Below are 21,763 nucleotides of genomic sequence, written 5' to 3' on the forward strand. Positions count from 1 at the left end.
CCCCTGATGGCAGCTGGGGTTTATGAGCACGCCTGTGTGGCTGTGAGGGTGTGTTCACAGCTGACAGGTTGACACACTAGGTTTTTTTTTTACACAGAGAGTTGAGTTCAGCACCTTCAGTTGCAGCTTACTTCAGTGAACATGCCCTGATTGCTGCTGTGCTGTGGGAAATGGGCTGAGAAGGAGCACAGGCTGCAGATGGAGGGTGGTGGAACTCCCCTGTCCTCAGGTCCTGCTTGTCTCAGATCAGGTCTGGCTTCCTTCAAGTTGATTCCACTTCAGAGTGAGCAGGCTGAGCCCAGTGGTGTGAACTCAAAGTGGCATTGGCCCAACAGCTCTTATTGCCCAAAAAATGCCCCTGCCCTCTGTGCTGCTGGGCAAACAGAGCTCACTTGAACCCTGATGGGGCGATGGGCCAGCCAGGATCTGTCATGGGTGGCTGAGCCTGGAGCTGGCCTTGGAGCAAAGCAGGAGCAGAGCAGGCAGCGGATGCAGCTGGTTTGGCACAGCATTCCTGGGCCACTCGTGGGCTCAGCTCTGCAGGGGGCTGCCCATGGATCCCTCTTGGCATCAGCAGTTGGCAGCTGCTGTGTGTGCAGTGCCAGTCGGATGCATCCCGGTGCTCCGGCAGCAAAAGGAAGCAGGAGGCTGACAGTGACGCTGTGAGAATGAGGAGGAAGCTCTGGCTGCAGGAGGGGATTTCCAGAACATTGTGATCTGCTGCTTATGCAAATCTGAAACTCAAATTAACCTGGCAGAATGGGAGGGCTCTGGGATGGAGGGCAAGGGAGAGGCAGGGGAGGGAGCCTGGGATAGTTGGCTGCTGGGAGGGCAGAGGGCAGTGTGGAAGGGATCAAGATAGGAGAGAAAGAACATATTAGGGAACATTCCTGCTCCAGCAAGACTCTGCAGTACCCTGCCTTCATGGGGTGGATGGATCACACCCTGGCTTTTCAGGGATGCTGGGCTGCTTTACCCTCTCACTGAGTGAGGGCTCACATCTTCCTCTGCCTCTGGCATGCGAGGCCAGACTCAGTGTCCCCATTCACAGGAGATCACCACCTCCTGCCATCCTCTCCTTCCTCCACAGTCAGAAAAGAATGGGTTGTAGTGGGACCTGGTGCAGTCCCATAGTGAGGCCAAAAACTGTGGGAACCAGCTCTGGGGTTGCTCAGAGGATTTCCTTGCATGCCTTAAGCTTTGAATCATTCAGAATCTCATTGTACAAAACCAGCAATAGGCACAGAGGGGATTTTCCCCTCTTCCTTTTCCCTAGGCCGTGTCTCATCCAGTGGCAATGCCTGGGAACAGGGCTCAGCAGCAGTCATCATGTCCTGTAAAGCTGCTCCGGAGATATTGGAACAATCCTGAAGAGCTCAGATGTTTCCCCAGCCCCAGCTCCTCTCAAGGCTGAAGGCTGGGTTTCTCCCTTCAGAGGAAGGAGAAGACAGCAGGTGGGATGGAAGTGGCTCGTGTTGTGTTAAGGATTTAGGCCAGCATCCCATCTGCCTCTGTAGCTCCTCCTCTCCAGGGGCTGGCAGCGAAGAGGATCTGCAGTGGCTGACTCAGAGCAGAGGTCTGGCCCTCTCTGCGCAGCTCGTGGGGTTTTCTGGATGTTGCAACCTGTGAAATCTGGCCTTGGCTTTGCCTGGAAGCAAGCCCTTGCCCCCGACATTGCTGGTCAATGTGTAAAATGTAAATCCCAGGCTCTACCCTGCAGTACCCCTGAAAGCTAAAGTGTGGATGGCCTGCACGGACCTGCCTCCAGCCCTTTAACCTGCTCACAGCCTTGCTGATTTTCCCCTCTTTCTTTCCTAGCCTTCCTTGAAATGCTCACCTCCTTGCTGATTGCAGAGGTTAGGCAAGAGATTTGTCACTAATGGCTCTCGGATTGGGTGGGTTGGAGCCTGCGCAAGGAGCAGAGGTGTTCATGGACAATGGTGCTATGAAGTGAATTTTCTCTGGAGACTGGGGTGCTACAGGGATAGGGATGAAACTGCTTTATGAGTCCCAGAGGCCATGCCAGTGCTTCCCAAGATCCATCACCCTCCTGGCATTGCCTTAGGATAGGTAGCTCTGCTGAGCTCACGCCAGTTTGTCATTCTTTATAGGGCAGACCCAGCCCCACCATGGGGCAGGTGCTGAAATAACCTGTGCTCAAATGGGGTACTGACTGTGCCGAGTACTTGCAGCAATTAAAATACCAGTGACTGTTTTCTGCTCCAGCTGAAACAGCAGCTGCTGCAGGAAATGGATTACCATGGCACTGGGGCAAGACAGAGGATTTTTGCCAGAAGAGGGAGTTGCTCAAGGAAGAAACTCCATTTCACTCTCCCTTCCTGTGCCCAAACATTGTGTGACTGCTATCTTGTCTGCATTGTAGAAGCCTGCAGCAGGCACCAGGAAATTCCTGGCCTTGGGAAAAGTGTGCTCTGGTCAGCCAGCCCTCCTGGTGGTTGCAACACCCTGCGCTGGGCAGGGGACTGGCCCTGAGGGGCTGACTTGTCGTCCTGCCACTCCGAGACATCCAGGCTGTGGGTGGTGAATGGCCCTGGCCATTGGCATATAACAACCGTGGTACAGCCAGAAAATTCACTGGAGTGTTTACACCTGTGCCCAGGGAACATCCCCCGTGTACAAACCCCTTGAGTGTCTGTTTTGGCACCAAGAACAAAACAGATGATGGCTCACATGTTGTGCCCCTGTTCTTACATGTGAGCAGGGCTTCCCCCTACTCTGGAGGAACAAAGCTCCACTGCTCCAAATCTTTCTCTCCCAGGGGTGATGGGCTGTCACCCAAGCCTCAAAACTTCCTTGTGCCTTCTCACTCCTGAGCCCTGTTCCCAGCTGCAGGGAGGTGGCCAGCTCTGCTCCCTGCAGTCTCTGTGCTGCCCTTGTTCCAGAAGCCTCTGCTGCAAAGCTCGGAGCTGCAGTGTGGAGCTGCAGGAAGACATGGGCGGATGAAGGTTGGGGTTACATCCTCCCTTCAAAACAACTTCTGCAGCTGCTCAGTCTTTGCAGCAGGTTCCTGGCCAAGCAGGTGACGCGTAGGCTGCTGCAGGTGTGGGGTATGTTGAGCCCCCCAGATATTGTTTGGACAGGGATGCCCAATCCTACTTACACACAGGGGCTAGACATAGGAACCCAAATCTCTACGGGGAATATGGGGAGGGTGAAAAAGCTTCAACCAGACTGTTTTCCCCCAATAAAGGTTATTTTGTTACAAGGGGATATTTTACAGGAAGGCATCAAGGGAATTTTTAGTGGGATAATACCCAGCTGAGTTGTTTCAGCTTCCCTGGTTTGTCTCTACATGTTGCTGCTTCTTGACCTCAGCTGGTTTTGAAGTGCTGTAATAATATTGTGTTATTATTCCTAACACTGCTTTGATATTCTGAAGGTGAAGCTTTCCTCACCCAGCTGTTCTGAGGAAGACTAGGGTTTTCACAACTTTTTGTTCTGACTTGGAAACAATTGAAAGTGCTGGAATTTCCCGCTTTTGGAAATTCCAGTTCTTTTCTCTGGAGTGTTGGGGGAAGTGCCAACTAACAGTTTGGGGGTGTAGCCTCTGTGGCATGTGCCTTTCGACTGCTTCTTTAGCAGCTTGAAAGCACAGGAAACGGCGTGCAAGGACGGGTGGATGCCATCAAGTCTGATTTGTATCTCTGGTTTATGAAAGCATCATCCACACAATGGCATCAACCCTGCCGGGGATTTTCAGAGTCATGAACTGAAGCCCTTAGTGAAGTCCCTGCACTGCTGCCAGCCCCACATGCATTTTCAGCCCCTGTCTCAGCAGAAAGGTTGCTCAGAGAGGTTTTGTCGCATCTTCAGGGCCTTTCCTGGAGCTGGGCATGAGCTCTTACCCCAGTTTGCCTACGGGAGCAAGGAGACACCAAAGCTTCCCAGTCCCACCCAAACCTGCCCCAGTAAGTCAACTGCTCTCCCCCCAGGGTCAGCAACAGTGAGGTTTTATTTATCAGATTTAAAATTGTCTTTTCCATCTGGGTAAATTCCTTGGTTTAGTGGCATGTTCGGGTACGAATTATTTTGCTTCAAGACAATCTCCCTACCCAGACCCCTCTGCTCCCCTCCCCGAGACTCCCCTGCTTGCAATGTGGTGCTGCTTTCCAGCGCAAAGTGAGTTGTTCTCTGGAGGGGACTGAGTGTCCCCTGAAGCCCCCGAAGCTGTGGTGACATCAAGGCAGTGGCTGTGTGCTGGCTCAGACACAAAGGGTCCCAGCTGCCACCTAGTCCTCCCCACCACAGAGGGCCAGCAGAGCCTTGCGGTAGTCGCCAGAGGTGTCCTTCTGCAAGAGGGAGAGCCATGTCAGAGAGCCAGCCCTGGGGAAGCCTGGTTCAAGGTGCTGGGTACACAGGGAAGGCACAGCTCCATGTCCTGGACACCCTGCAGGTATCCCTGCAGCAGTGGAAGATGCCAGCACATCCTCTCTACAGCCAGAGCAGCCAAATCTGGAGCTGCTGGGGGCTGTTCCCCCTGCCCAGGTGATGCTCAGCCCTTGTCCTGCTCATGGCTCAGGTCCCCTCAGGGCTCATGGCCAGGACTCAGCCAGACAAGGTGATGAGCCAGGAAGGGATGTCCCTGTCCCCTCACCTCAATCATGTGGTGCAGCGATTTGTCAAACAGGTCTATGAACTCGCCCCGGATGTTGAACAGGTCAATCTCGCTCCGAGAAATCATGATCCGGGTCAGGGTCCTCTCATCTGTGCCTGCACCCTGCAAGGGAGAGCTTGAACAAAAAGCCCTGCAGGGACTGGGGCTCACAGATGCTCCTGGCATCTCCAGCATAGTCCAAGCTGGGGATCAGGCCCAAAGGAAGGCCACAAAAATGAGTCGGGAACACCTCTCCTGTGAGGAAAGGCTGAGGGAAATGGGGTTCTTCAGCCTGAAGATGAGAATGCTCTGGAGAGATCTTACTGCTCTCTTTTAATACTTAGAAGCGGCTTTAGAAAGATGGGGACAAACCTTTTAGCAGGGAATGTAGTGATAGGAAAAGGGGTGATGGTTTTAAGTTAAAAGAGAAGATTCAGAGTAGTTACAAGGAATTTTTTACAGTGAGGATGGTGAAACTGGCACAAGTTGCCCAGAAAGGTAGTGGATCTCCCCTCTATGGAAACATTATTGGCCAGGTTGGATGGGGCCTTAAATAGTCTTGAAGATGTCCCTGCTTAGTGCAGGGAATTGGACTAGATGAAGGCTTTAAAAGTCCCTTCCAACCCTAACTGTTCTGTGATCTCTCCTTGGACATATGCTGGACTTGCTGCCAGCAAGACCTGACACATCTGATAACCCCAGATGTTGGTTTGAGCTCAGCCCTCACTACTCCCTCAGGGACAGACAGGGGACAAACCCCATCCCTTTCACAAGGTTAAAGCACAGTCCCAAAGAAGCCCAGCACAGCCCTCTCCCACAGCCCAGCCCCAGGAGGGACTGTCCTCACCTTCATGGACTTGTAGAGCTTGTCAGCGAAGAAAGCTGGCTTGTTCTTCACACTCCGGACTGCAACACACAGAGGGGACAGAAAGAGGGTTCATGGCACCCAGGGGACACATCACAGCATGGAGGCACCACTGTCTCGGCCACAAGCCCTCCTTGGTACAAGGGTGCAGGCCTGGCCTTCTCTAGAGACCCTGTAAGTGCCCCTCTAAATGTCTCCACGGCCCAACAGCAGCAGGAACCTGCTGCCACACCACCTTGGCAGTGAGAGCTAAAGGGGCTGCCTGTCCTGCGGGGAGCCCTGTCCAGAGGGAGCACTGACCGATGGCCACGAAGGCGTCCCTCACATCTCCTGACATCCGCTTCTTGATGGCGTGCTCCACGTCGTGGTTGGTCATCTTGATGAACTCCTGGAACACTGGGGATGGGGGAAGAGGAAAGGGTCACTGCTGAGCTGTTCCACCCCAGCCCTGGGCACCCAGGAGGCTTGAGCTTCAGCTGTGGAGACTTCTGGACCACGTGGGACCAGAGCAGGCTTGGGTGACTTCAACAAGCCACCTCAAATGGCAGGCCTCATCCCCACCACAGCTGGGGAGACAGGGCTCAACCTCAGCCTTGAGGGGACCCCCATCTCCTACCCAGCCCAAACCCAAGCACTTGTGTTGCAGATGATGGAGGAATGTGATCCTACCTCTGCGGAGGTGGGGGTAGCTGCGGGTGCAGAGGATGCTGAGGAATCGGGTCTCCAGGGAGTCGCTGGAGTCATTGCTGGAGACATCAGCAAGTTTCTGGGAGAGAACAATGAGTGAAGAGAGAGTCATAGCAGAGAGGAACATAGGTGTGGAAAAGTTCTTCCTGGGACAACCAGTCCTGACTGGAAACCTTTTTGTAAAGAGGTTATGAGCAGGCAAATAGCTGAGGATTTTTCCCCCTAAAAAAGGCATTTCCTCTGCACGAATGTGAAGCTGCACATTCACAGGTTATCTCTAAGAAAAGATGTTTTCTAGTTTTTATGGAAAAAGCTTTGCAATGCTCATGGATAAGACCTTTTTTGTCCTTTGTGGAGGATGTTTCAGGGGTGACCAACACCACCTGAAGAGGACATTCAGGACTGTCTGAAAGATACAAAAGCCAGCCTGGGCAAAGCAATGCTGCCCATGAATGAATGGCTGCCTTTCCTCCCTGCACATCAGTGGGAGGCTGTGCTCATCTCATCCATTAGGCTGTTGCAGAAGAAAGTCACCCCTTCCCCAATTCCCACTTTTGGGGACCCAGGGAAGCCAGCCCTGTGTCCCACACTGCTTGGAACACAGGTCCCACATGCAGGCAGCGGGCAGGCTTGGTCCCCAAGGCTGGGCATGTGGCTTTCTCCCTCTCCTGCCCCACACTGCAGGGAAGTGCCCTTATTGCAGAACCCATCTGTCCCCTTGTCCCCTATCCTGCTGCAAGGACACCAGAGTTTCAAGCCAGTGAGCACAACCCATGTGGTCAGAAAGGCCTGGCTTGTGGGGCTCCAATTCCCAGCCCCAGCCCTGCACCCCAGGACTGCAGCATCCCTTCAAACGTGCAGAAGGGTGAGGAGCAAAAAGGCAGGCACTCACCAGGGTCTCAGCAACAACCTGGTGGAGAGAGAGAGACAGGAAGACAACAGGATCAGAAGGTGCTGCTCAACCTTTATTGTTCCCTGACAAAGCAAGGGAAGTCTAGCAAAATCCCTTAAAACTACCTGTCCCCAGGTCCCCTGTTTCCCCATGAGCAGGACCTGTGTCCTCCTCCAGTTTGGCCTCTACACCAGTACCGTGGGAGGGTGGTCTTTGACCAAAGTAAGTCCCCCCAGCTCTGGTGCTTGGGTGCCAACCTGTTGCTCCTCTTGGAGCATCCTTGCCTGGCTTTAGGCTGGCTCCCACCAGCCTGCCCACCTCTGCCAGTGGGATGAGGGAAGGGGCAGCTTTGCTGACAAAACACAGCGAGGTGCCAGGTCAGGTGCCACCTGGCTGGCTCGTCCCTGTGCATGTCATCCCTGGCTCTCTCTGTGCAGCAGGGTGAGGTGAGCAGCAGCACATGCAGCAGGGGTGCAGGCAGTAAAAGGGCAGTGATGCCTTAGGATTTTAGCTTTTGTATTTTTCATATATTTGTAATCCTGCAGTGCCTTAGTGAATAAGTCTAAACTCGATATAGTGTTAGCCACTGCTTTCCCATTTTAGTCAGACAAAACAATTCCTCTCTAGGCCTGGGAATCAAGGACATCTCACTGTCTCAGGCATCAAGAAATGTAAACAAACGGAAGGTAGGGAGAGCAAACTTGGGATAAATATTTCACTACCTGAAGCTGTAATTGGAATATTAACTCCCAATATGCAAATGGGCCATACTTAAAAAAGTATGAAAACCTGTGACCTGTCATCCATTTTTGGGTGTAGCCCCTGGGGGGGCTACGTGTACCTGAAGGCCCTTCAATAAATATAACTGCTTTTTATTCCCTTAATTTTGTCTAGCCTCTGTCTTTAGGTAGTCCCGAAAAGGAAGGAGCAGAAGTACAGGCAGAGAGGGTGGCAGGGTGCAGGCAGTGCACGGACAGAGGTGCAGGCAGAGAGGGTGGCAGGGTGCAAGCAGTGCATGGACAGGGACACAGGCAGCACAGCACCCACTCCCTCTGCTGGTGGCAGCCTTGCTGGCAATGCTCTGGTGCTCTCCCGTGCATTGCAACATCCAGTGCTAGCACAGGACAGCCAAGCAAGATCTTGGCTTTGACCCTGCACAGAAAAGACCCGACCCTGAGAAGCAGGGGGTCAGGGGGCACAGCCTCTCGGTCAGAGATCTCCTGGAACCAGGAGCTCAGCCAGAGAATGTCCCCCACACCTCCCTGCACTGCTTCTGGCTGCTCAGCCTTCCCCCTGCACTTGTGTCTCACCACAGCCCAGGAGAGGTCTGGAGCACTCCAGTGTGTCAGGGCTGCCCCCTGCACAACACACAGAGGTGAGTGGCTCCTGCAGACCTCCTTCAAAGCTGTGCTTGAAGCTCCAGAGCCAAATTTCAGTATCAGTGTGTGTTACTGAACCCCAGAGTGGCAGCTCTGCACAAGAAAGGCTGCAGCCTACTGGTGGGGAACTCCCTGGGCTGCTCTCCCCGTGCACGGAGCAGCAGAGCCAAGGGCTTCAGGAATCAGTCATGGGACCTTTACTTCCAAAGGTGTCATTTCACCTGGCATCTCCTCCTGCAGTTTACAGAGACCCTGGCCCAGCAGCATATGGTTCCCTGAGAATGTCAGTTCCAGACCAGGGCATGCAACATCTTCTCATTTTTTTTTTTTAATGCAAAGCCCATGAGAGCACTGCCAATATGGGTCTTACCTTGGCATCTTCCTGTGCCTGTGTGAGGTTCTCTGGTCCTTCGTCACGGTTGCCCTGTGGTTGGATACAAAAATCATGGAGATGGAGAGAGGACATCTCCTGGGAGAGCCCCAAGTCCAGCAGCACTGCCAGCCAGGCAGGGATGCTGTGTCTTCTCCAGCCACTGTCCTTCCAGACCCCCAGTACTGCCTGTGGCAGGGAGAGGAAAAGACCCAGGGAGAGCTGCCCTTACCAGAGCCAGAGAGACGAGAATCCTCTTGAAATGCCCCGATGTGTCAGAGCTCAGGTCATCTTCCAGGCTCTTGTGGTAGGCTGTGGAGAAGGGATGGCTGAGCCCTGCAGCTCAGATTCCCCCCCACCAGTGCCTGCTGTCCCTGGGAAGCATGGCTGAAGCAGATGCTGAATTCAAACCCAAGGAAGAGGGGATCACCCCAGCAGCTCTAATGCCCTGAGCATAAGCACAGCCTCTTGCTCCAGGTACTCTGGAGGAAATAGGATCATTGTGAAAGAGCTCTCAGGGAACGAGACATTGATGGCAGAGCTGGGGCATGTCACTGTGAGGTGGAGAGAGGCGAGGACCAGCGTTCTGCTGGAGGGACTAACAGACCTTCACAGCACCAAGCCGTGGACCCAACCCAGAGACAAAACTTTGCCTGGGCTCTGGAAGGGCCTTGCACAGTGTGCTCTGTGCCCAGAACCTGGGTGCTCCCCCCATCCCTCCTGTGCCCTACCTTCCTGATAGGCCTCGTTGATTGCCCTGATCTCCTGGTTGTTCCGCGTGGCCATGATCTCAATGAGGACACTCTCATCTGTGCCGGCCCCCTGGAAGAGAGAGCCACGGTGGGTGCTGCAGGTACCAGCACCAGATGGGGACATGATGGCACTACAGTGCCAGGCAAAGAGGAGTGCAGGTCAACAACATGGCAAAAGTCTACATCCAGCAAATGGTCCCAAGGGCTGGTAGGAATCAACATGGAAGTGTCCAACTACGCTGCTGGTGGAGTCCCAGCTGGTGTGACTGGTGGAGAGCAGTGCATGTCACTGGTTTACCCCTACCCTGGCTCTCTTGTGGCTACCAGCTGGTTGAGCATGCTGGGCTGCAAACAGGCATGCAAGTCTTGAGTGCAAACCAGGTCTTTGTCCTGGTGCTTTCTGATCTTTTCTTCTCCAGAGGAGACAAGACCCTGGGGCATGTGAAGCTGTGGGCATTGACAGCCCCAGCCACCAGCAATATGACAATTACCTCCACAGCCTTTCTCAGCTGCTTGGCATCGTACTGCGGCGGTGTCAGCATCAGCCCGAGGATCAGCTTGGCCAAGCTGCCAGACAGCTCGGATTTCAGGTCTGCCATCAGGTCCTGCAGAAACGTTTGAGGGTTCAGTCCCCACCTGCTTCTGCAGGGATGGACCAGTTGAGGCAACATGAGAGAAAAAGAAGGGGAGGAGAGTGTAGGGATTGGAGACATCTGTGAAAACCCTTGGGGCAGTTTAAAGTCACATACTTGGGTTGCTCTGGGGAGATTCTGGCTCTGGAGCAGAGCTGAGGATGGGGCAAGAGAAGGGGAAGGGACACCCTCACTTGGGCTGGTGGGGCACCCAGAGTGGGTGGCTGCTGTGACAACTCTGCTTCTCTTAGGGGAGTCATGCCAGGGCATGGGGGTGTGTCCCAGCTGCCCACGGCTCCTCGGGCAGTATTCCTTTCAGTGAGGGTCTATCTCCATGTGGGAGGGGGCAGGATGTGGCCAGGAGGAAGCAGGGTGGGATGGAGGCTGCAGTACCCTGCCATAATGAGCCTTGTAAGCCTTTAGGATCTGTTGCCTCTGGGCGTTGCTCCTCTTGGTCACCACCTCTATGATGGCCCCTTCATCCGTGCCTGCAATGACAGCAGAGCCACACTGTGTCACCGTGTCACCCCTGATCATGGGCACACTGCCACCCCCACAAACTGGCTAGGCGGGGAAGGGAGAACTCCCACAGCTCCGTCTCTAGTCCCCCTGGGGCTTCCATGCAGCCTGTGTGGGCCAGGGTGGATTTTGGCCCCAGGAGCTGTTGGGGAGCAGCAGGGAGGGCCCAAACTCACGGTCCCCACTTACCCAGGCCCTTCATGGCCTTCCTCAGCACCTGCGCGTCCCCGTCGTCGTTGAAGTCTCCTGCAGGCTGCACGGTTCCTCGCAGCTGTGGGTGCAGAGAGGGGTTTGTGCTCACCCTCGAGATGAGAGCAAGGGAGGAAGGGATGAAGGGATGGAGAGAGGGAGGGATGGAGAGATGGAGAGAAGGAGAGATGAGAAGAGGGAAGGTGCCACCCAGCAAGCTGAGGCCAAAGCAGGTTCTGTGTTAGTGCAAGCACCTGGGGATCAGTGAGGATCTCCCCACCACTATCACCCCTTCCATTAAGGGGCAAACCATAGCCAGATGAGCAGAGAGCAGGAAGAGGACAGAAACAGAAAATCCCTGGAGTCTTGGTGCCCTGCCCAGTGTTACACCTGCCTGCCCTAGCCTGGAACATCTCAGCCTGGGCTGGCCATGTCACTGAGAGATAGAAGAGGAGTCTCTGAAAGGGTGCCCACTCCTGCCCTGGAGTTCTATCCTCCTGTGTCCTTATGCTCCAAACACATCTCCATCCTCACAGTGTTCATGTAGGGCTCAGGGTGTATTTTCTGCATATCCCAAAGCACCCTTTTGTGAGAGTTTTAGCTGCATGCAGGCTGCCAGTCCCTATACTGCAGCCATGCCCTGGCCAACTCTGGGCTACCCCAGGGGGCAGGAGTTCTTTGGTGGGCACTGGAGCCAGGGCTGCATGTGATGCATTGCAGAGACATGCAGGACCCACTGCCCCAAGGGAGGAAGGCCTCAGAGGGAGCAGGGGGTTAGTGGAGCCCATGGGGGGCAGTCAGCCCTGCCACGGTTACATCCTGCCAACCTCGTACCCCAAAACCAGAGAACGGCATTGCGAGAAGCTGGGGAGTGAAAGTCAGAGCAGAGGTGTGGGGCTGGCTGTGCCCCATGGCAGAGAGGAGCAGCCAGGGGTCCCAAGCTGGCAGGCAGCACAGAGGGGGTGCAGGGGGGCTGGGGGTGCTGACCTCTACTTTGACCGCACTAAGTTCCCACATCCGATAGGCCACCTGCGCCGCCTCGGGGAAGAACTCACCTGCAGCGCTGCAACGGAGGGCAAGGACAGGGGACAGTGAGCCATGGGGCCCTGCACCTGCCAGCAGCCACCCCTCACCCTGTCTTGCTCCTCCATGAGGGGTGTTTTGTATCCACTGGGCACAGGGGCGGGAACCAGGTGCTTGCTGTGGGGCTGGATGGGTGGGAATGGGAGGAAATGTGTGGTGAATCCCAACCTCTCCCACCAGAGCATCCTCCCTCCAGGGGTTTGGTCCTGCCCTGCAGGGCTCCCATGTACCAAGAAGGAACCATGACATTGTGGCTGGCCATGCAGAGGGGCCACAGGGCCCCCTGTACCGAACCACAGTCACTGTGGGTGGGGCTGGTCCAGGTGCTCCACCAGGCTGACCCAGATGTTGTACCCAGCACCAAAGGAACAAAGAGGGACAAAGGTGGGTGACAGGTGGTCTTACTCATCATCCCCTCCACACAGCTTCAGCAGAGCCTTCTTGTACTCCCCAGACGTGTCCTCCTGGAAAAGCAGACGGAGACAGAGGACCATACAGTAGGGAGAGTCAAAGTAGTGCCATGGGATGGGCTCATGCAGAGGGGTCTCCCTGAACTCTGTCCTCAGAGATGGACCCCCAACACAGCCCTCCCAGGGGTGCTGGCATCATGAGGAAGGCAGCACCAGCAGCTGCAAGACCCCCAGCACTTACCTTTATCATGTTGTAGAGAGATTTCTCATACTTGGTCCTGAACACCTCCCGGATGTCCAGCATGTCGATCTCACTGCGTGACACCATGATGCGGATCAGCGTGTTGTCTCTTGTGCCCAGACCCTGCAATGGACCAACTGCACATCAAGCCTGGGATGGCCAAACAACTCTGCTCAGCCCAACACATGTTGGACCCTCTGTGGTAATCACTTATCCTCTGAACAGAGAGAGACATAGGTCTCCCAGGATTTTGCTGAGAAACCGTGAGAAGCTGTGAGAAAGCTCAGAGAAAGAATTAAAACAATTATTATCTTTTTTTCTACACAGGTTGTTTATAGATTTGATTTTACAGAGTGTGCTATTCTTAGTTCACCAATAGTGTGAGAGGTTTTTGCTTTAGGACCAATCAAGTCTCAGCTTAGCCAGTTGGGTTATAAAAGACTCCCTAATTTCTATTTAACCCCTTCTGTTCACCTTCTAGAGTGAGTGACTAGAGTCTTTGTTCCCGTCCCTGACTCAATGGCAACAGCCCTTTGTCTGATTTCTACCCAGCCCTGGCTCTGAAGGAATAACTCCTTTGAAGGGAAGGTCACATAAGTCCTGCCTTCGTGGACATGTGTCACCCTGCTATCCAGCAGCACCCCGTGGCAAGGGGACCCCTCCTCTGGCCAGATCCCTGCAATGCTGGGGCGACCCTGTGGATAAGGGGAAATCTACTTACCTTCATGGCCTTGTACAGCCTTTCAGCAAAATACTCTGCTTTGCTTCTGATGCATTTCACTGCAGAGAAATTGAGGTATGGTGAGGGATACCAGTGGCCCCCGTGCTCCCAACCTCTGAACACCCACACCCCATGGGAACCACATCCAGCATCCCCACCCATCCTGAAGGAGCCTCCCTGAGCCCCCTGATACCAGGTCCAGCCACAGCCCTGACCCTGCTGGCCCCAGTCCTGAGCCCTCCCAGTTGAGGAAGGGCAGAGGTGTGTTTTTGCAGAATCCCCATGTGGGGCTGGCTTACCCACGGCCAGCATCAGCTTCTCAAAGTCACCAGAGAGCTCCCCCCGGATGCTCCTCTCAATGGGCTTCCCAGCAATCTTCAGATATTCATCAAAGACTGAGGGATGAGAACAAGGAGATGCCTGGAGAAGCTGCTGAGGTACCTTCAGGCCCACCCAGAGCTCACAGGTGATGCTCACCCAGGCGGAGATGCTGCCTGCTCCTCCGGCCAAGGATGTAGATGAACTGGGCCTCATCTGTGCCCCATTTCAGCTCGCCAGCTTCCAGCAGGTCCTGGTGGGATGCGGCAGGTGGCACAGCCTGACTCAGGGTGCTCCCTTGGCACCCATCCAGCTTTTGCAGCCTAAATCCAGATGTCCCAATGCCCCATCCCTGCCTGGATGGTATCACAGTGACCCACCAAGCCTCACCTTGGCATCCTGCTCCACCAAGTCCTCGCTCACCACATCGTCCTCTTCCCTGGCTCCCTGGAGGAGAGAGGTGGGCTCAGCCCTGCAGGGCACAGGCACCCATCACCTACAAATGCTGGACAGATGGCCATACCTGAAGCAGAACAACAAGCATCTTCTTGAAGTGGCCTGATGTGTCTCCAACGATGTCAGCTTCCAGGTCTCTCTCATAGGCTGGGGGAAGAGGAAGGGGTCAGGCCTGGAGACCTGGATCCTTTCACCTCTGCCCTTTTTGTGGCCCAAAGGGACACAGGGCAGCCCCTGCCCTTCTCAACCCTCACCATCTTTGTAGGCCGCCACCAGGTCATGGATCTCCTGGTTGGTGCGGGAGGCGAGGATCTCAATGAGGCACTTCTCATCTGTGCCGACACCCTGCAGGCAGAGACACAGCCCCGTGAGCCTGGGGCTGGCTGTGTGCCCTCAGAGGGGCCCTGGGCAGCGTGCCCACCCCTGCAGGTGCCCACCCCTTACTGAAATGGCATCTTTGATCTCTTTGGCATCTCCATAAGCTGGGGGCCGCATCAGGCTCACGATCAGCCGCTCAAACTTCCCCGTCAGCTCGTACTTCAGGTCTGCAATGAGGTCCTGGTGGAGGGGGAGAAAGGGGCTGGGGGATCCTTTTCTCCGCAGCATCTCCGAGTGGGTCCAGGGAGCAGTGGGTCCCTGCGTGGGCTGGGTGGTGGCAGCCACGGCCACTTTGCAGTGGGGCCATGGGCCAGGGAGTGTTCCTGACTTTACCTTCCCATAGAGGGACTTGTAGGCTTGGCAGATCTCCACCCGCTGCCTGTTGCTTCTGGATGTGATGAGGTCAAGGATGGCCTCTTTGTCACTGCCTGTGGGGAGAGCCAGGAGTCACCACAGCCACCCTGCTGTGCCCAGAGCTGCTTTGGAGCTGGGGCAGGGAGAAGAAGCAGAGCCAAGCTGGCTCCAGGGAGGAAAGGAAACCAGGAGAGCTTTAGCACACTGCTAAAGCAGTCAGTCAGCTGACAGGGGAAGTGATGCAGGACACCTAGCCATGCAAGGGTCAACCAGGGAATAGGGGACACCAAGGAATAAGGGACACCAAGGGTAGCCCTGGCACAGTCTTGAGGAGCATCCATACCAAATCCCTTCATGGCATTGTACAAGGCCTCTGCATCCTGGTTGGCGTCAAAGCCCTGGAAATCCTTCACTGAGCCCCTGTAGACCTACGGGAAAGGAGGGGAGAAGGTACAAGAGGAAGGAGCAGCCCCAGTGGGATGGGGGAAGGAGAAGTGAAGCTGAGCAGGATTGAGGTAAGATCCGTTATGGCTCAGGCTGCCTAAGGCAAAGCTCAAGCTCAGACATAAACAGCTGTTCTCCTCTGCAGTTGTTTCCTTTCCTGTTTGCTCTCCCTACAGAGGGAATTAATTTTCCACTGCCTGTTGCAAGCAAGGAACCACTCTGGGTGCTGAGGTTGCCCAGGCTCTGCATGGCCTCCAAGCAAGGAGACAAATTTACAGGCACAAATGGGCTGCTAAGTGGAAAACACTGAGAAGCACCAGAGCTGCCAACAGTTTGTCCTGCTCCAGCATGCACTCCCATGGGGCCCAGGCTGATCCAAGGGGCTGGAGCAGAGACCCTGGATATTGGGAAAGACTTTCCTGAGAGCCTGAGGAATCCTGGGGGTTGATATGATCCACTTCTATCTGCTCTTCTGCCACTTCCAGACTGCCCAGAAATTACACCTCCAGAGACCTCAAGAAGGAGGGACCGAAATTCCCCTTCCCAGGTCAGCTTTGTTCAGGGGAATTCACCCCATGGGAGCCTGGAGCTGGACCCTGAATGAGATCAGCACTATGCTGCGTGGAAGCAGAGCTGAAACTATCCTGGCCCCACATAAAGAACTGCGATACATCCCCACCAGAGGCACAGAGTGGGGAGAACTGAGCAGCAGCACTTCTTTAGCAGTTGTGCCAACAAACAGGAGAGCTGGGAGCTGAGTTGGGGCTGTCAGCTGTGTCAGCATTCTGGGAAACAGAGCATCCTCCCCTGGCTCTGCTTGTACCACGTGCCAGCTGGGTATGTGCACCTCCCTGGGCTCATCTGCTCAGGATCTGCTGCACGGCTTCTTTAAGAGCCTCAGGAGCTGAAAAAGGCCCAGGCCTGCTGCCAGCATGGATGTCTAAAGCCAGCATATCCTCAGAGAAGATGGGCATCAATGTCCCTGACCCAGGAAGTGACTCCAGGAATGAGCCCAAGGAGATGGACTCAGGGCAGCTCCACACCCACTGCTCTCCTGGGTCTCATCCCAACATCATGGCACAACAGTTCTGCTGCACATCCCCCCCCCCACCTTCAGAAACAAACCAGCCTCTCTCCTTCTGTTTTCCAGAGAGAAACTGGAAACTAGGCACATCCCACAGGCCCTCTTGGGAGGAGCTGCTGGCATTGATGTCCCCTGTGGCAGGGACCAAGAGGAGATGCTGCCCTTCCAGGGAGCCAGGCGGGCACGGACAGATCGGATTGCAGGTGATTCATCAGGACAGCTGGATTTAGCCCCACTTCCCGGCAGCTCCCAGACCCTCCTGGCTTGGCACAACCTGCTCCCACACACATGCCTTGCAGAGGTGGAAATAAATTAAAAGGCAAAGGAGGTGCCTGGAGGCAGCAGGAGTGAACAAGGGTGCCTGGAGGGTATTGGAAGTCAAGATGTTGGCTTTGGTTAAACGGAGAGGAAGAGCAGGGCTGTGTTCCTGCCTGCTGAGCCATCAAAGCATGAGCTGCCTGCCTTGCTGGGGCAAGGGAAACTGAGGCAGGAGCTTAGTGCTCTGCATCACCCCACACTCCTTGCATTCTCTGTGGGAATGAGCCCCAGGGAAGTGCAGGAACATCAGTTAGGATGGAAACTGCATCCTGCCCACCACATACTCTTCATGCCCCCATCCCACTTTCCATCCTGTTTCAGCTGCCAGGGGCCTCCTGCCTCCCCTCCTCCAGCCTCTGAGTCATCCTGGCCTGTCCGGGACCTCCCAGCTAAAAATAAGCCACACTGGGGCCAGGAGGGTGGAAGCAAAATTCCCAGCGTGGCTTCATTCTCTTCCACCCCATGGCTGCTTGGGTCTTGGACTGCTGCAGGAAAATGCTCACCTGCACTGTACCTCAGTTTCCCCACCATGAGCAGCCACTGCTTTAGCTAGGCAGGAAGCTTTGGGTAGTAAAGTTGGAGGAAATAATTGCTTGATTTCTCCAGGGAATGGAAAGCAGAGCCTGGCCCCAGCAGTGGAGAAGGGAGGCTCTGGGCTGGGACTCCTCCCCTGCCAGCAGGCAGGCTGCACTGAGCCAGCACACCTGCCCACTGAGGCAGGGTTTTCCACCCACACTGAGATGTTTTCCTGGCTGCAGGGGAGCACCTGCTCACCCAGCTGCCACACTGCACCAGCCCCAGTCTGGAGTGGGAAGTAATCCAGGCTGGGGAGAGGAAAGAGGCCCAAACAGGGCTGCATGCCTTGCAGCATGCTCAGGCCAGAGTTTTCTCTCCACCAAATGCCCAAATCCCCAGTGCAGCATCTCTTCTCCTTCCCACGACCCTGCTTCTCTTCCTCATCCCACTGTGGTCCCAAAAGGATTTTTGTTCCTTGCTGTCCCTGCTCCCCAGCCCAGCACTTCTCCCATCTGCACCACATCCAGACAGCATGGCTGGAGAGGCAGGAATGTAAACAGGCTCTGGGCAGCGTGGTGTCCATGCATGTCACCACATCCCTGCTGCTGCTGGAGATACTGCCCCAGCTCTGGGCCTGCCCTGGACCCACCCCTGACGAGTGGAGGTCACCCTTACCTTTCCTTGGGGTGCCATGGTTGGTTCCCAAGCTGGAAATCACTGGAGCGAGGGCAAGGAGGAGCTGTGGAAGGGAACAGAAAGGTCACTGTGAGCCAAGGCCCCTCTCTGCAGGTTGTGTTAGTGAAGGGAAGGTTTGCTCCCTCCTGGGGGTGGTGCCCATGGGAGAGCACTGCCAGGTGCTGCAGGATGGATCAGGGAGAGGGGCTTTGCTGGCCACCCTGTGGTTTTTGAGCCTTTGCTATCTGGCACTGAGGGCACCCCACAGGCCAGGGGCAGCACAGAGCCTGCACAGCTTCCTGTCAGTACCAAGAGAAACCAGAGGGGAAAAAATGTGCTGAATATGTGGAAATGGGCTGAGCATCCTCCCCAGGGCTGGGCCTTCTCACTGCACCTCTCAGTGTCCCTTCTGCTCCTCTGAAGCCCCAGGCTCTCAGGCCATCCCAGCTTCAGCAGCTGCTGGGGACTTTTCCTTGTCTCATGGTGCTGGGCAGCCCCTACAATATCCCCCGAGCTGTTATCTGAGTTTCTGTGCAACAATCAAGGCCACCACCAGTCCCACACATCCTTGGAGACCAGAAAACACAGCTGGGTTTCCAGGGTAACTTGCAGGTTGTTTTCTAACACCAGCACCATTTATAACTGCAACCCACTGCGGTGTGGGCTCTCCCCACCCCCAACAGCGCCATTTGCTCCGAAGAAGCTGGTAGAGGGAGAAAAACAGCTGGAAAATGGAGCCTGGCCATGAATGAACCGCTGAGCGTCAGCTGAGGCCAGCCATGAGGCACGGCCCCGCCTGGCTCCTTCACCCTCCCTCTGAGACACGTAGCAGAAAAACTCCGAGCAGAGCAGGGCCACGCTGGGGGATTTCTGACCCCAGAGGAGTTCGGTTTCATGCCATGGAGCGAGCAGGAGAAATCACATGAACTTCCCTGGCTTGGCTGCACATCCCTGCAGGAGCTCCCGTGCAAAGGGAGACCCAGCCCTGCAGCCATGTGCGCAGCCGAGTCCCCCTGCTTGGGTACAGGAAGCTTTTAAAAGCACCCACAGGCACCGCGGTTGAGAGGAGAGAGTTTTGCAGAAACGCAGAGCTGCTTTCACCTCTCCTTCCCCCTGCAGCTGGGGAGGCTGTGAGCCTCACCCCTTCCCGTGGCTGCTGGCCGGGGGCAGCCCCCACATGCCCCACACGCAGTGGGGCCGCACTGCGGCCAGATGCTGGGTGGGTGCCAAGGGATCCCACCCCTGGCACGAGCAGCCTGTTCATGCCACTTCGGAGCCTGTACGGGAATCTGTGCCCTCCTGGGCAGGGGAAAATCCGAGCATGGCACAGCCCCACGCGTGTGGCAGCGGGGCTGAGAACACCCAACTCATCTCAGCAGTGGTGGAGAATCGCCGACCACACCCAGTCCCCGACCTGTCCCTGTCCCTGTCCCCCGCTGCTCGGACACCTTCACGGGTCCCGTGAGAGCAGCCCCGGGAAAATCCCCGCACAAACACACCCCACCCACTGGGCAGCAGTGGCCCAGCATGGGGTACACCAGCCCCCCACCCAGCAATGGAGAAACGTGGGTTATGGGGATCCCGTGAGAAATCCTAATTGATGCGCACGGCCTTGATGGAAGCCTCTGTTCGGCCAGCAGGGCACCTCTCCAGGCTCTCCAAAGCCCCCCAAAGGTGTGAGCTCAGGGCTGCACCCCCAGAGCCCGACTGGCCGAGGGGCTCCCCAGCACACAGGCCACAACACCCAGCGCCCCGCCACCCGCTGTCCTGAAGCACAGGGAGCTTCCCTAGGGTAAAAAGGTACCGGACCATCCTCCTGATAGGGCTAGGGACTTCCCCAAAACGCCCTGCCCCACCCCACTGCCAGAAAGCCTCCCAGGCCTTCAGGAGCTCCGAGCCTCTGGGCTGTCGTGGGCTGCGTTCAGCTGTGCAAAACTTGGTGGGTACCAAAGCAAGGGGGATCCTCAGCCTGGATCCCGCTGGAAGGAAGGATGGGTGTTTCCGCAGGCGCCGCAGCACCAAAGCACGGACTACATCCCGGCCGGGACACACCCAGCGGGGCCCGCAGCCCCGCCAGCGCCCGCCGGCAGCGGAGCCCCCGGGGGCTTGTCGAGAAGGAAAGCTTTTTCATAAAAAGAAAAAAAAAACCCAGGGATTCCCCCTGCAGCCACCCCTTAGAGGGAGCCTCCGCTTGCACAGCTCACCGCCAAGAGCAGCCAGGGCTTTCCACGACTTTCCTCCCCCCAGGCCATTGCGGAAAAAAGTGCCCGGCCCCGTGGGGCTCCCCGCCCCGCACCCCGTGCCCGCAGCCCGCGGTGCCCCGGCCCGCAGCGGGCACTGACCGCAGCGCGGAGCCTCTCGGTGCGCGCAGGAGCCGCCGCCGCGCTCGGGCTGTTCTTGGGGCCGGGCGCTCGTCCTTGGCGAGCAGCTGTTTCCTCACGGCGAGACGTCACCAGCCCCGAGTCCCCGCCTGCCATGGCCGGGGCCACATCCCACCCCGGAGCCGCGCCAGACCTCGGCCGGGTGCCCGCGGTGCGGCGGTGCCCGGTGTCAGCCAAAATCACCCGCGGTGCGGCGGTGCCCGGTGTCAGCCAAAATCACCCGCGGTGCGGCGGTACCCGGTGTCACCCAATGTCACCCAAAATCACCCGCGGTGCAGCGGTACCCGGTGTCACCCAAAATTACCCGTGGTGCGGCGGTACCCGGTGTGCCCCAAAATCACCCTGCCCTGCCCGGCTGTGGAGAAGGGGGTCTCCTGGCACAAGAGCCCCACTGTGTGTGCAGGGGCACTCTGGCAGTGGCCGTGGCACAGTGCCACACGCACGCTGCCAGGCAATACCGGTGGTTGCATTTCAGCTGCGGAAATGTCACCCCTTCTGTCCCCCGCTGTGGTTTCCTGGTGAACACCAGGCGCGGGGTACCCCACTGCCTCCCGGTCCTGCCGCCAGCCACCTCCTCCTGCACCAAATCACCCCAAATCAGCCCTTCCCTGCTCATGGCTGGGAAATGTCCGTCCCTGACTCTCTGCAGGAGTCAGAGGAGGGAAGAACGGCCTGGCCTTGGTGCCCCAGGACCCGCTTAGGGAGGGAGGTGCTGACCAAGGCTCTGCAATGAGCGCCCACGGGGCAGGACCCAAGCTGGCGCAATGAGCTGGTTTTCCCCCAGGCTTCTCTTCCCATGCTGCAGACACCGATGAGATGCAGGCTGAGTCTCTCCAGGATGCTCCTGGCAGGCTGTACCGTTGCCTGCACTGCCCTGAGGCCGTTTCCTTCCCTGCCTCACCCACGTTTAACCCGGCTCCTTCTTTGCCACCACCCAGCCAGCACAGAGACAGGGCAGGGCTGGAGGAGCTAGCGGGGAATCACAAGAGCCGCGGGAGTCTGACACCAGCCAGAGCAGAAAACCCCAAGGGACTCCTGGAGATGCTGAAGGCTGCTGGTGTGTAACCTTTCAGGCATCCCAGCCCTGGTGGTACCCACTGGCTTGAGCATCTCTCTGGGGCTGCAAGGCAGCTGAGCTGCTCAGCCCTGCCTGTCTGGGGCAGCGTGCGCCCCAGGATGGCTGGCTTGCAGCCATGGGGCTGTGCTCCCCTGGAGGAGCCCGGCAGGGTGAGACCCTCAGGGCCTCCTTCCTGGCTGTTCCTTCCTGCCCTGTTTTTCCCTCAGAGCAATGTTCCCTTGGGCTGGCACTGGTATCTGGAGACCTCGCTCATGTGAGATGGCGTGGGTGACAAGCACGGCTTTGTTCACCCTGTGCTGCAGCGTGGGACAGCAGCCCTGCTCTCCCTGGCTGGTGTGCTGAGCCCCCCTGCCCCAGAGGTGCTCACAGTGCCCAGCAGCTCACAGGGTCTCTAGATATGGGGCTG

At 56.6% G+C, this 21,763-nt stretch overlaps 1 protein-coding gene across 3 annotated transcripts; it reads right to left on the minus strand.

Annotated features, from left to right (window-relative positions):
* Positions 1-3,955: 3,955 nt before the first annotated feature.
* Positions 3,956-20,608, minus strand: ANXA6 (annexin A6). 3 transcript variants are annotated; one of them, XM_085591402.1, is made up of 26 exons: positions 20,584-20,608; positions 17,899-17,962; positions 15,205-15,289; positions 14,841-14,935; positions 14,574-14,687; positions 14,384-14,474; positions 14,197-14,276; positions 14,064-14,120; positions 13,833-13,926; positions 13,655-13,750; positions 13,356-13,414; positions 12,635-12,757; positions 12,389-12,447; positions 11,888-11,963; positions 10,901-10,982; positions 10,586-10,680; positions 10,052-10,165; positions 9,540-9,630; positions 9,041-9,120; positions 8,809-8,862; positions 7,060-7,077; positions 6,150-6,246; positions 5,781-5,876; positions 5,463-5,521; positions 4,616-4,738; positions 3,956-4,310 (listed from the first exon to the last, which is right to left on the minus strand). In XM_085591402.1, exons 2-26 carry the CDS (start codon positions 17,914-17,916, stop codon positions 4,251-4,253), a joined length of 2,016 nt encoding a protein of 671 aa, XP_085447528.1. In that variant the 5' UTR covers positions 17,917-17,962; positions 20,584-20,608; the 3' UTR covers positions 3,956-4,250. The 3 variants fall into 3 exon arrangements, with proteins under 3 accessions (XP_085447528.1, XP_021407845.1, XP_021407846.1); XM_021552170.4 differs by lacking the exon at positions 20,584-20,608 and adding an exon at positions 20,241-20,336; XM_021552171.4 differs by lacking the exons at positions 7,060-7,077; positions 20,584-20,608 and adding an exon at positions 20,241-20,336.
* Between the last annotated feature and the right edge of the window lie 1,155 nt (positions 20,609-21,763).

This window comes from Lonchura striata, chromosome 13, assembly GCF_050655825.1.
Source record: "Lonchura striata isolate lonStrDom1 chromosome 13, ASM5065582v1, whole genome shotgun sequence".
Lineage (NCBI taxonomy): Eukaryota > Metazoa > Chordata > Aves > Passeriformes > Estrildidae > Lonchura > Lonchura striata.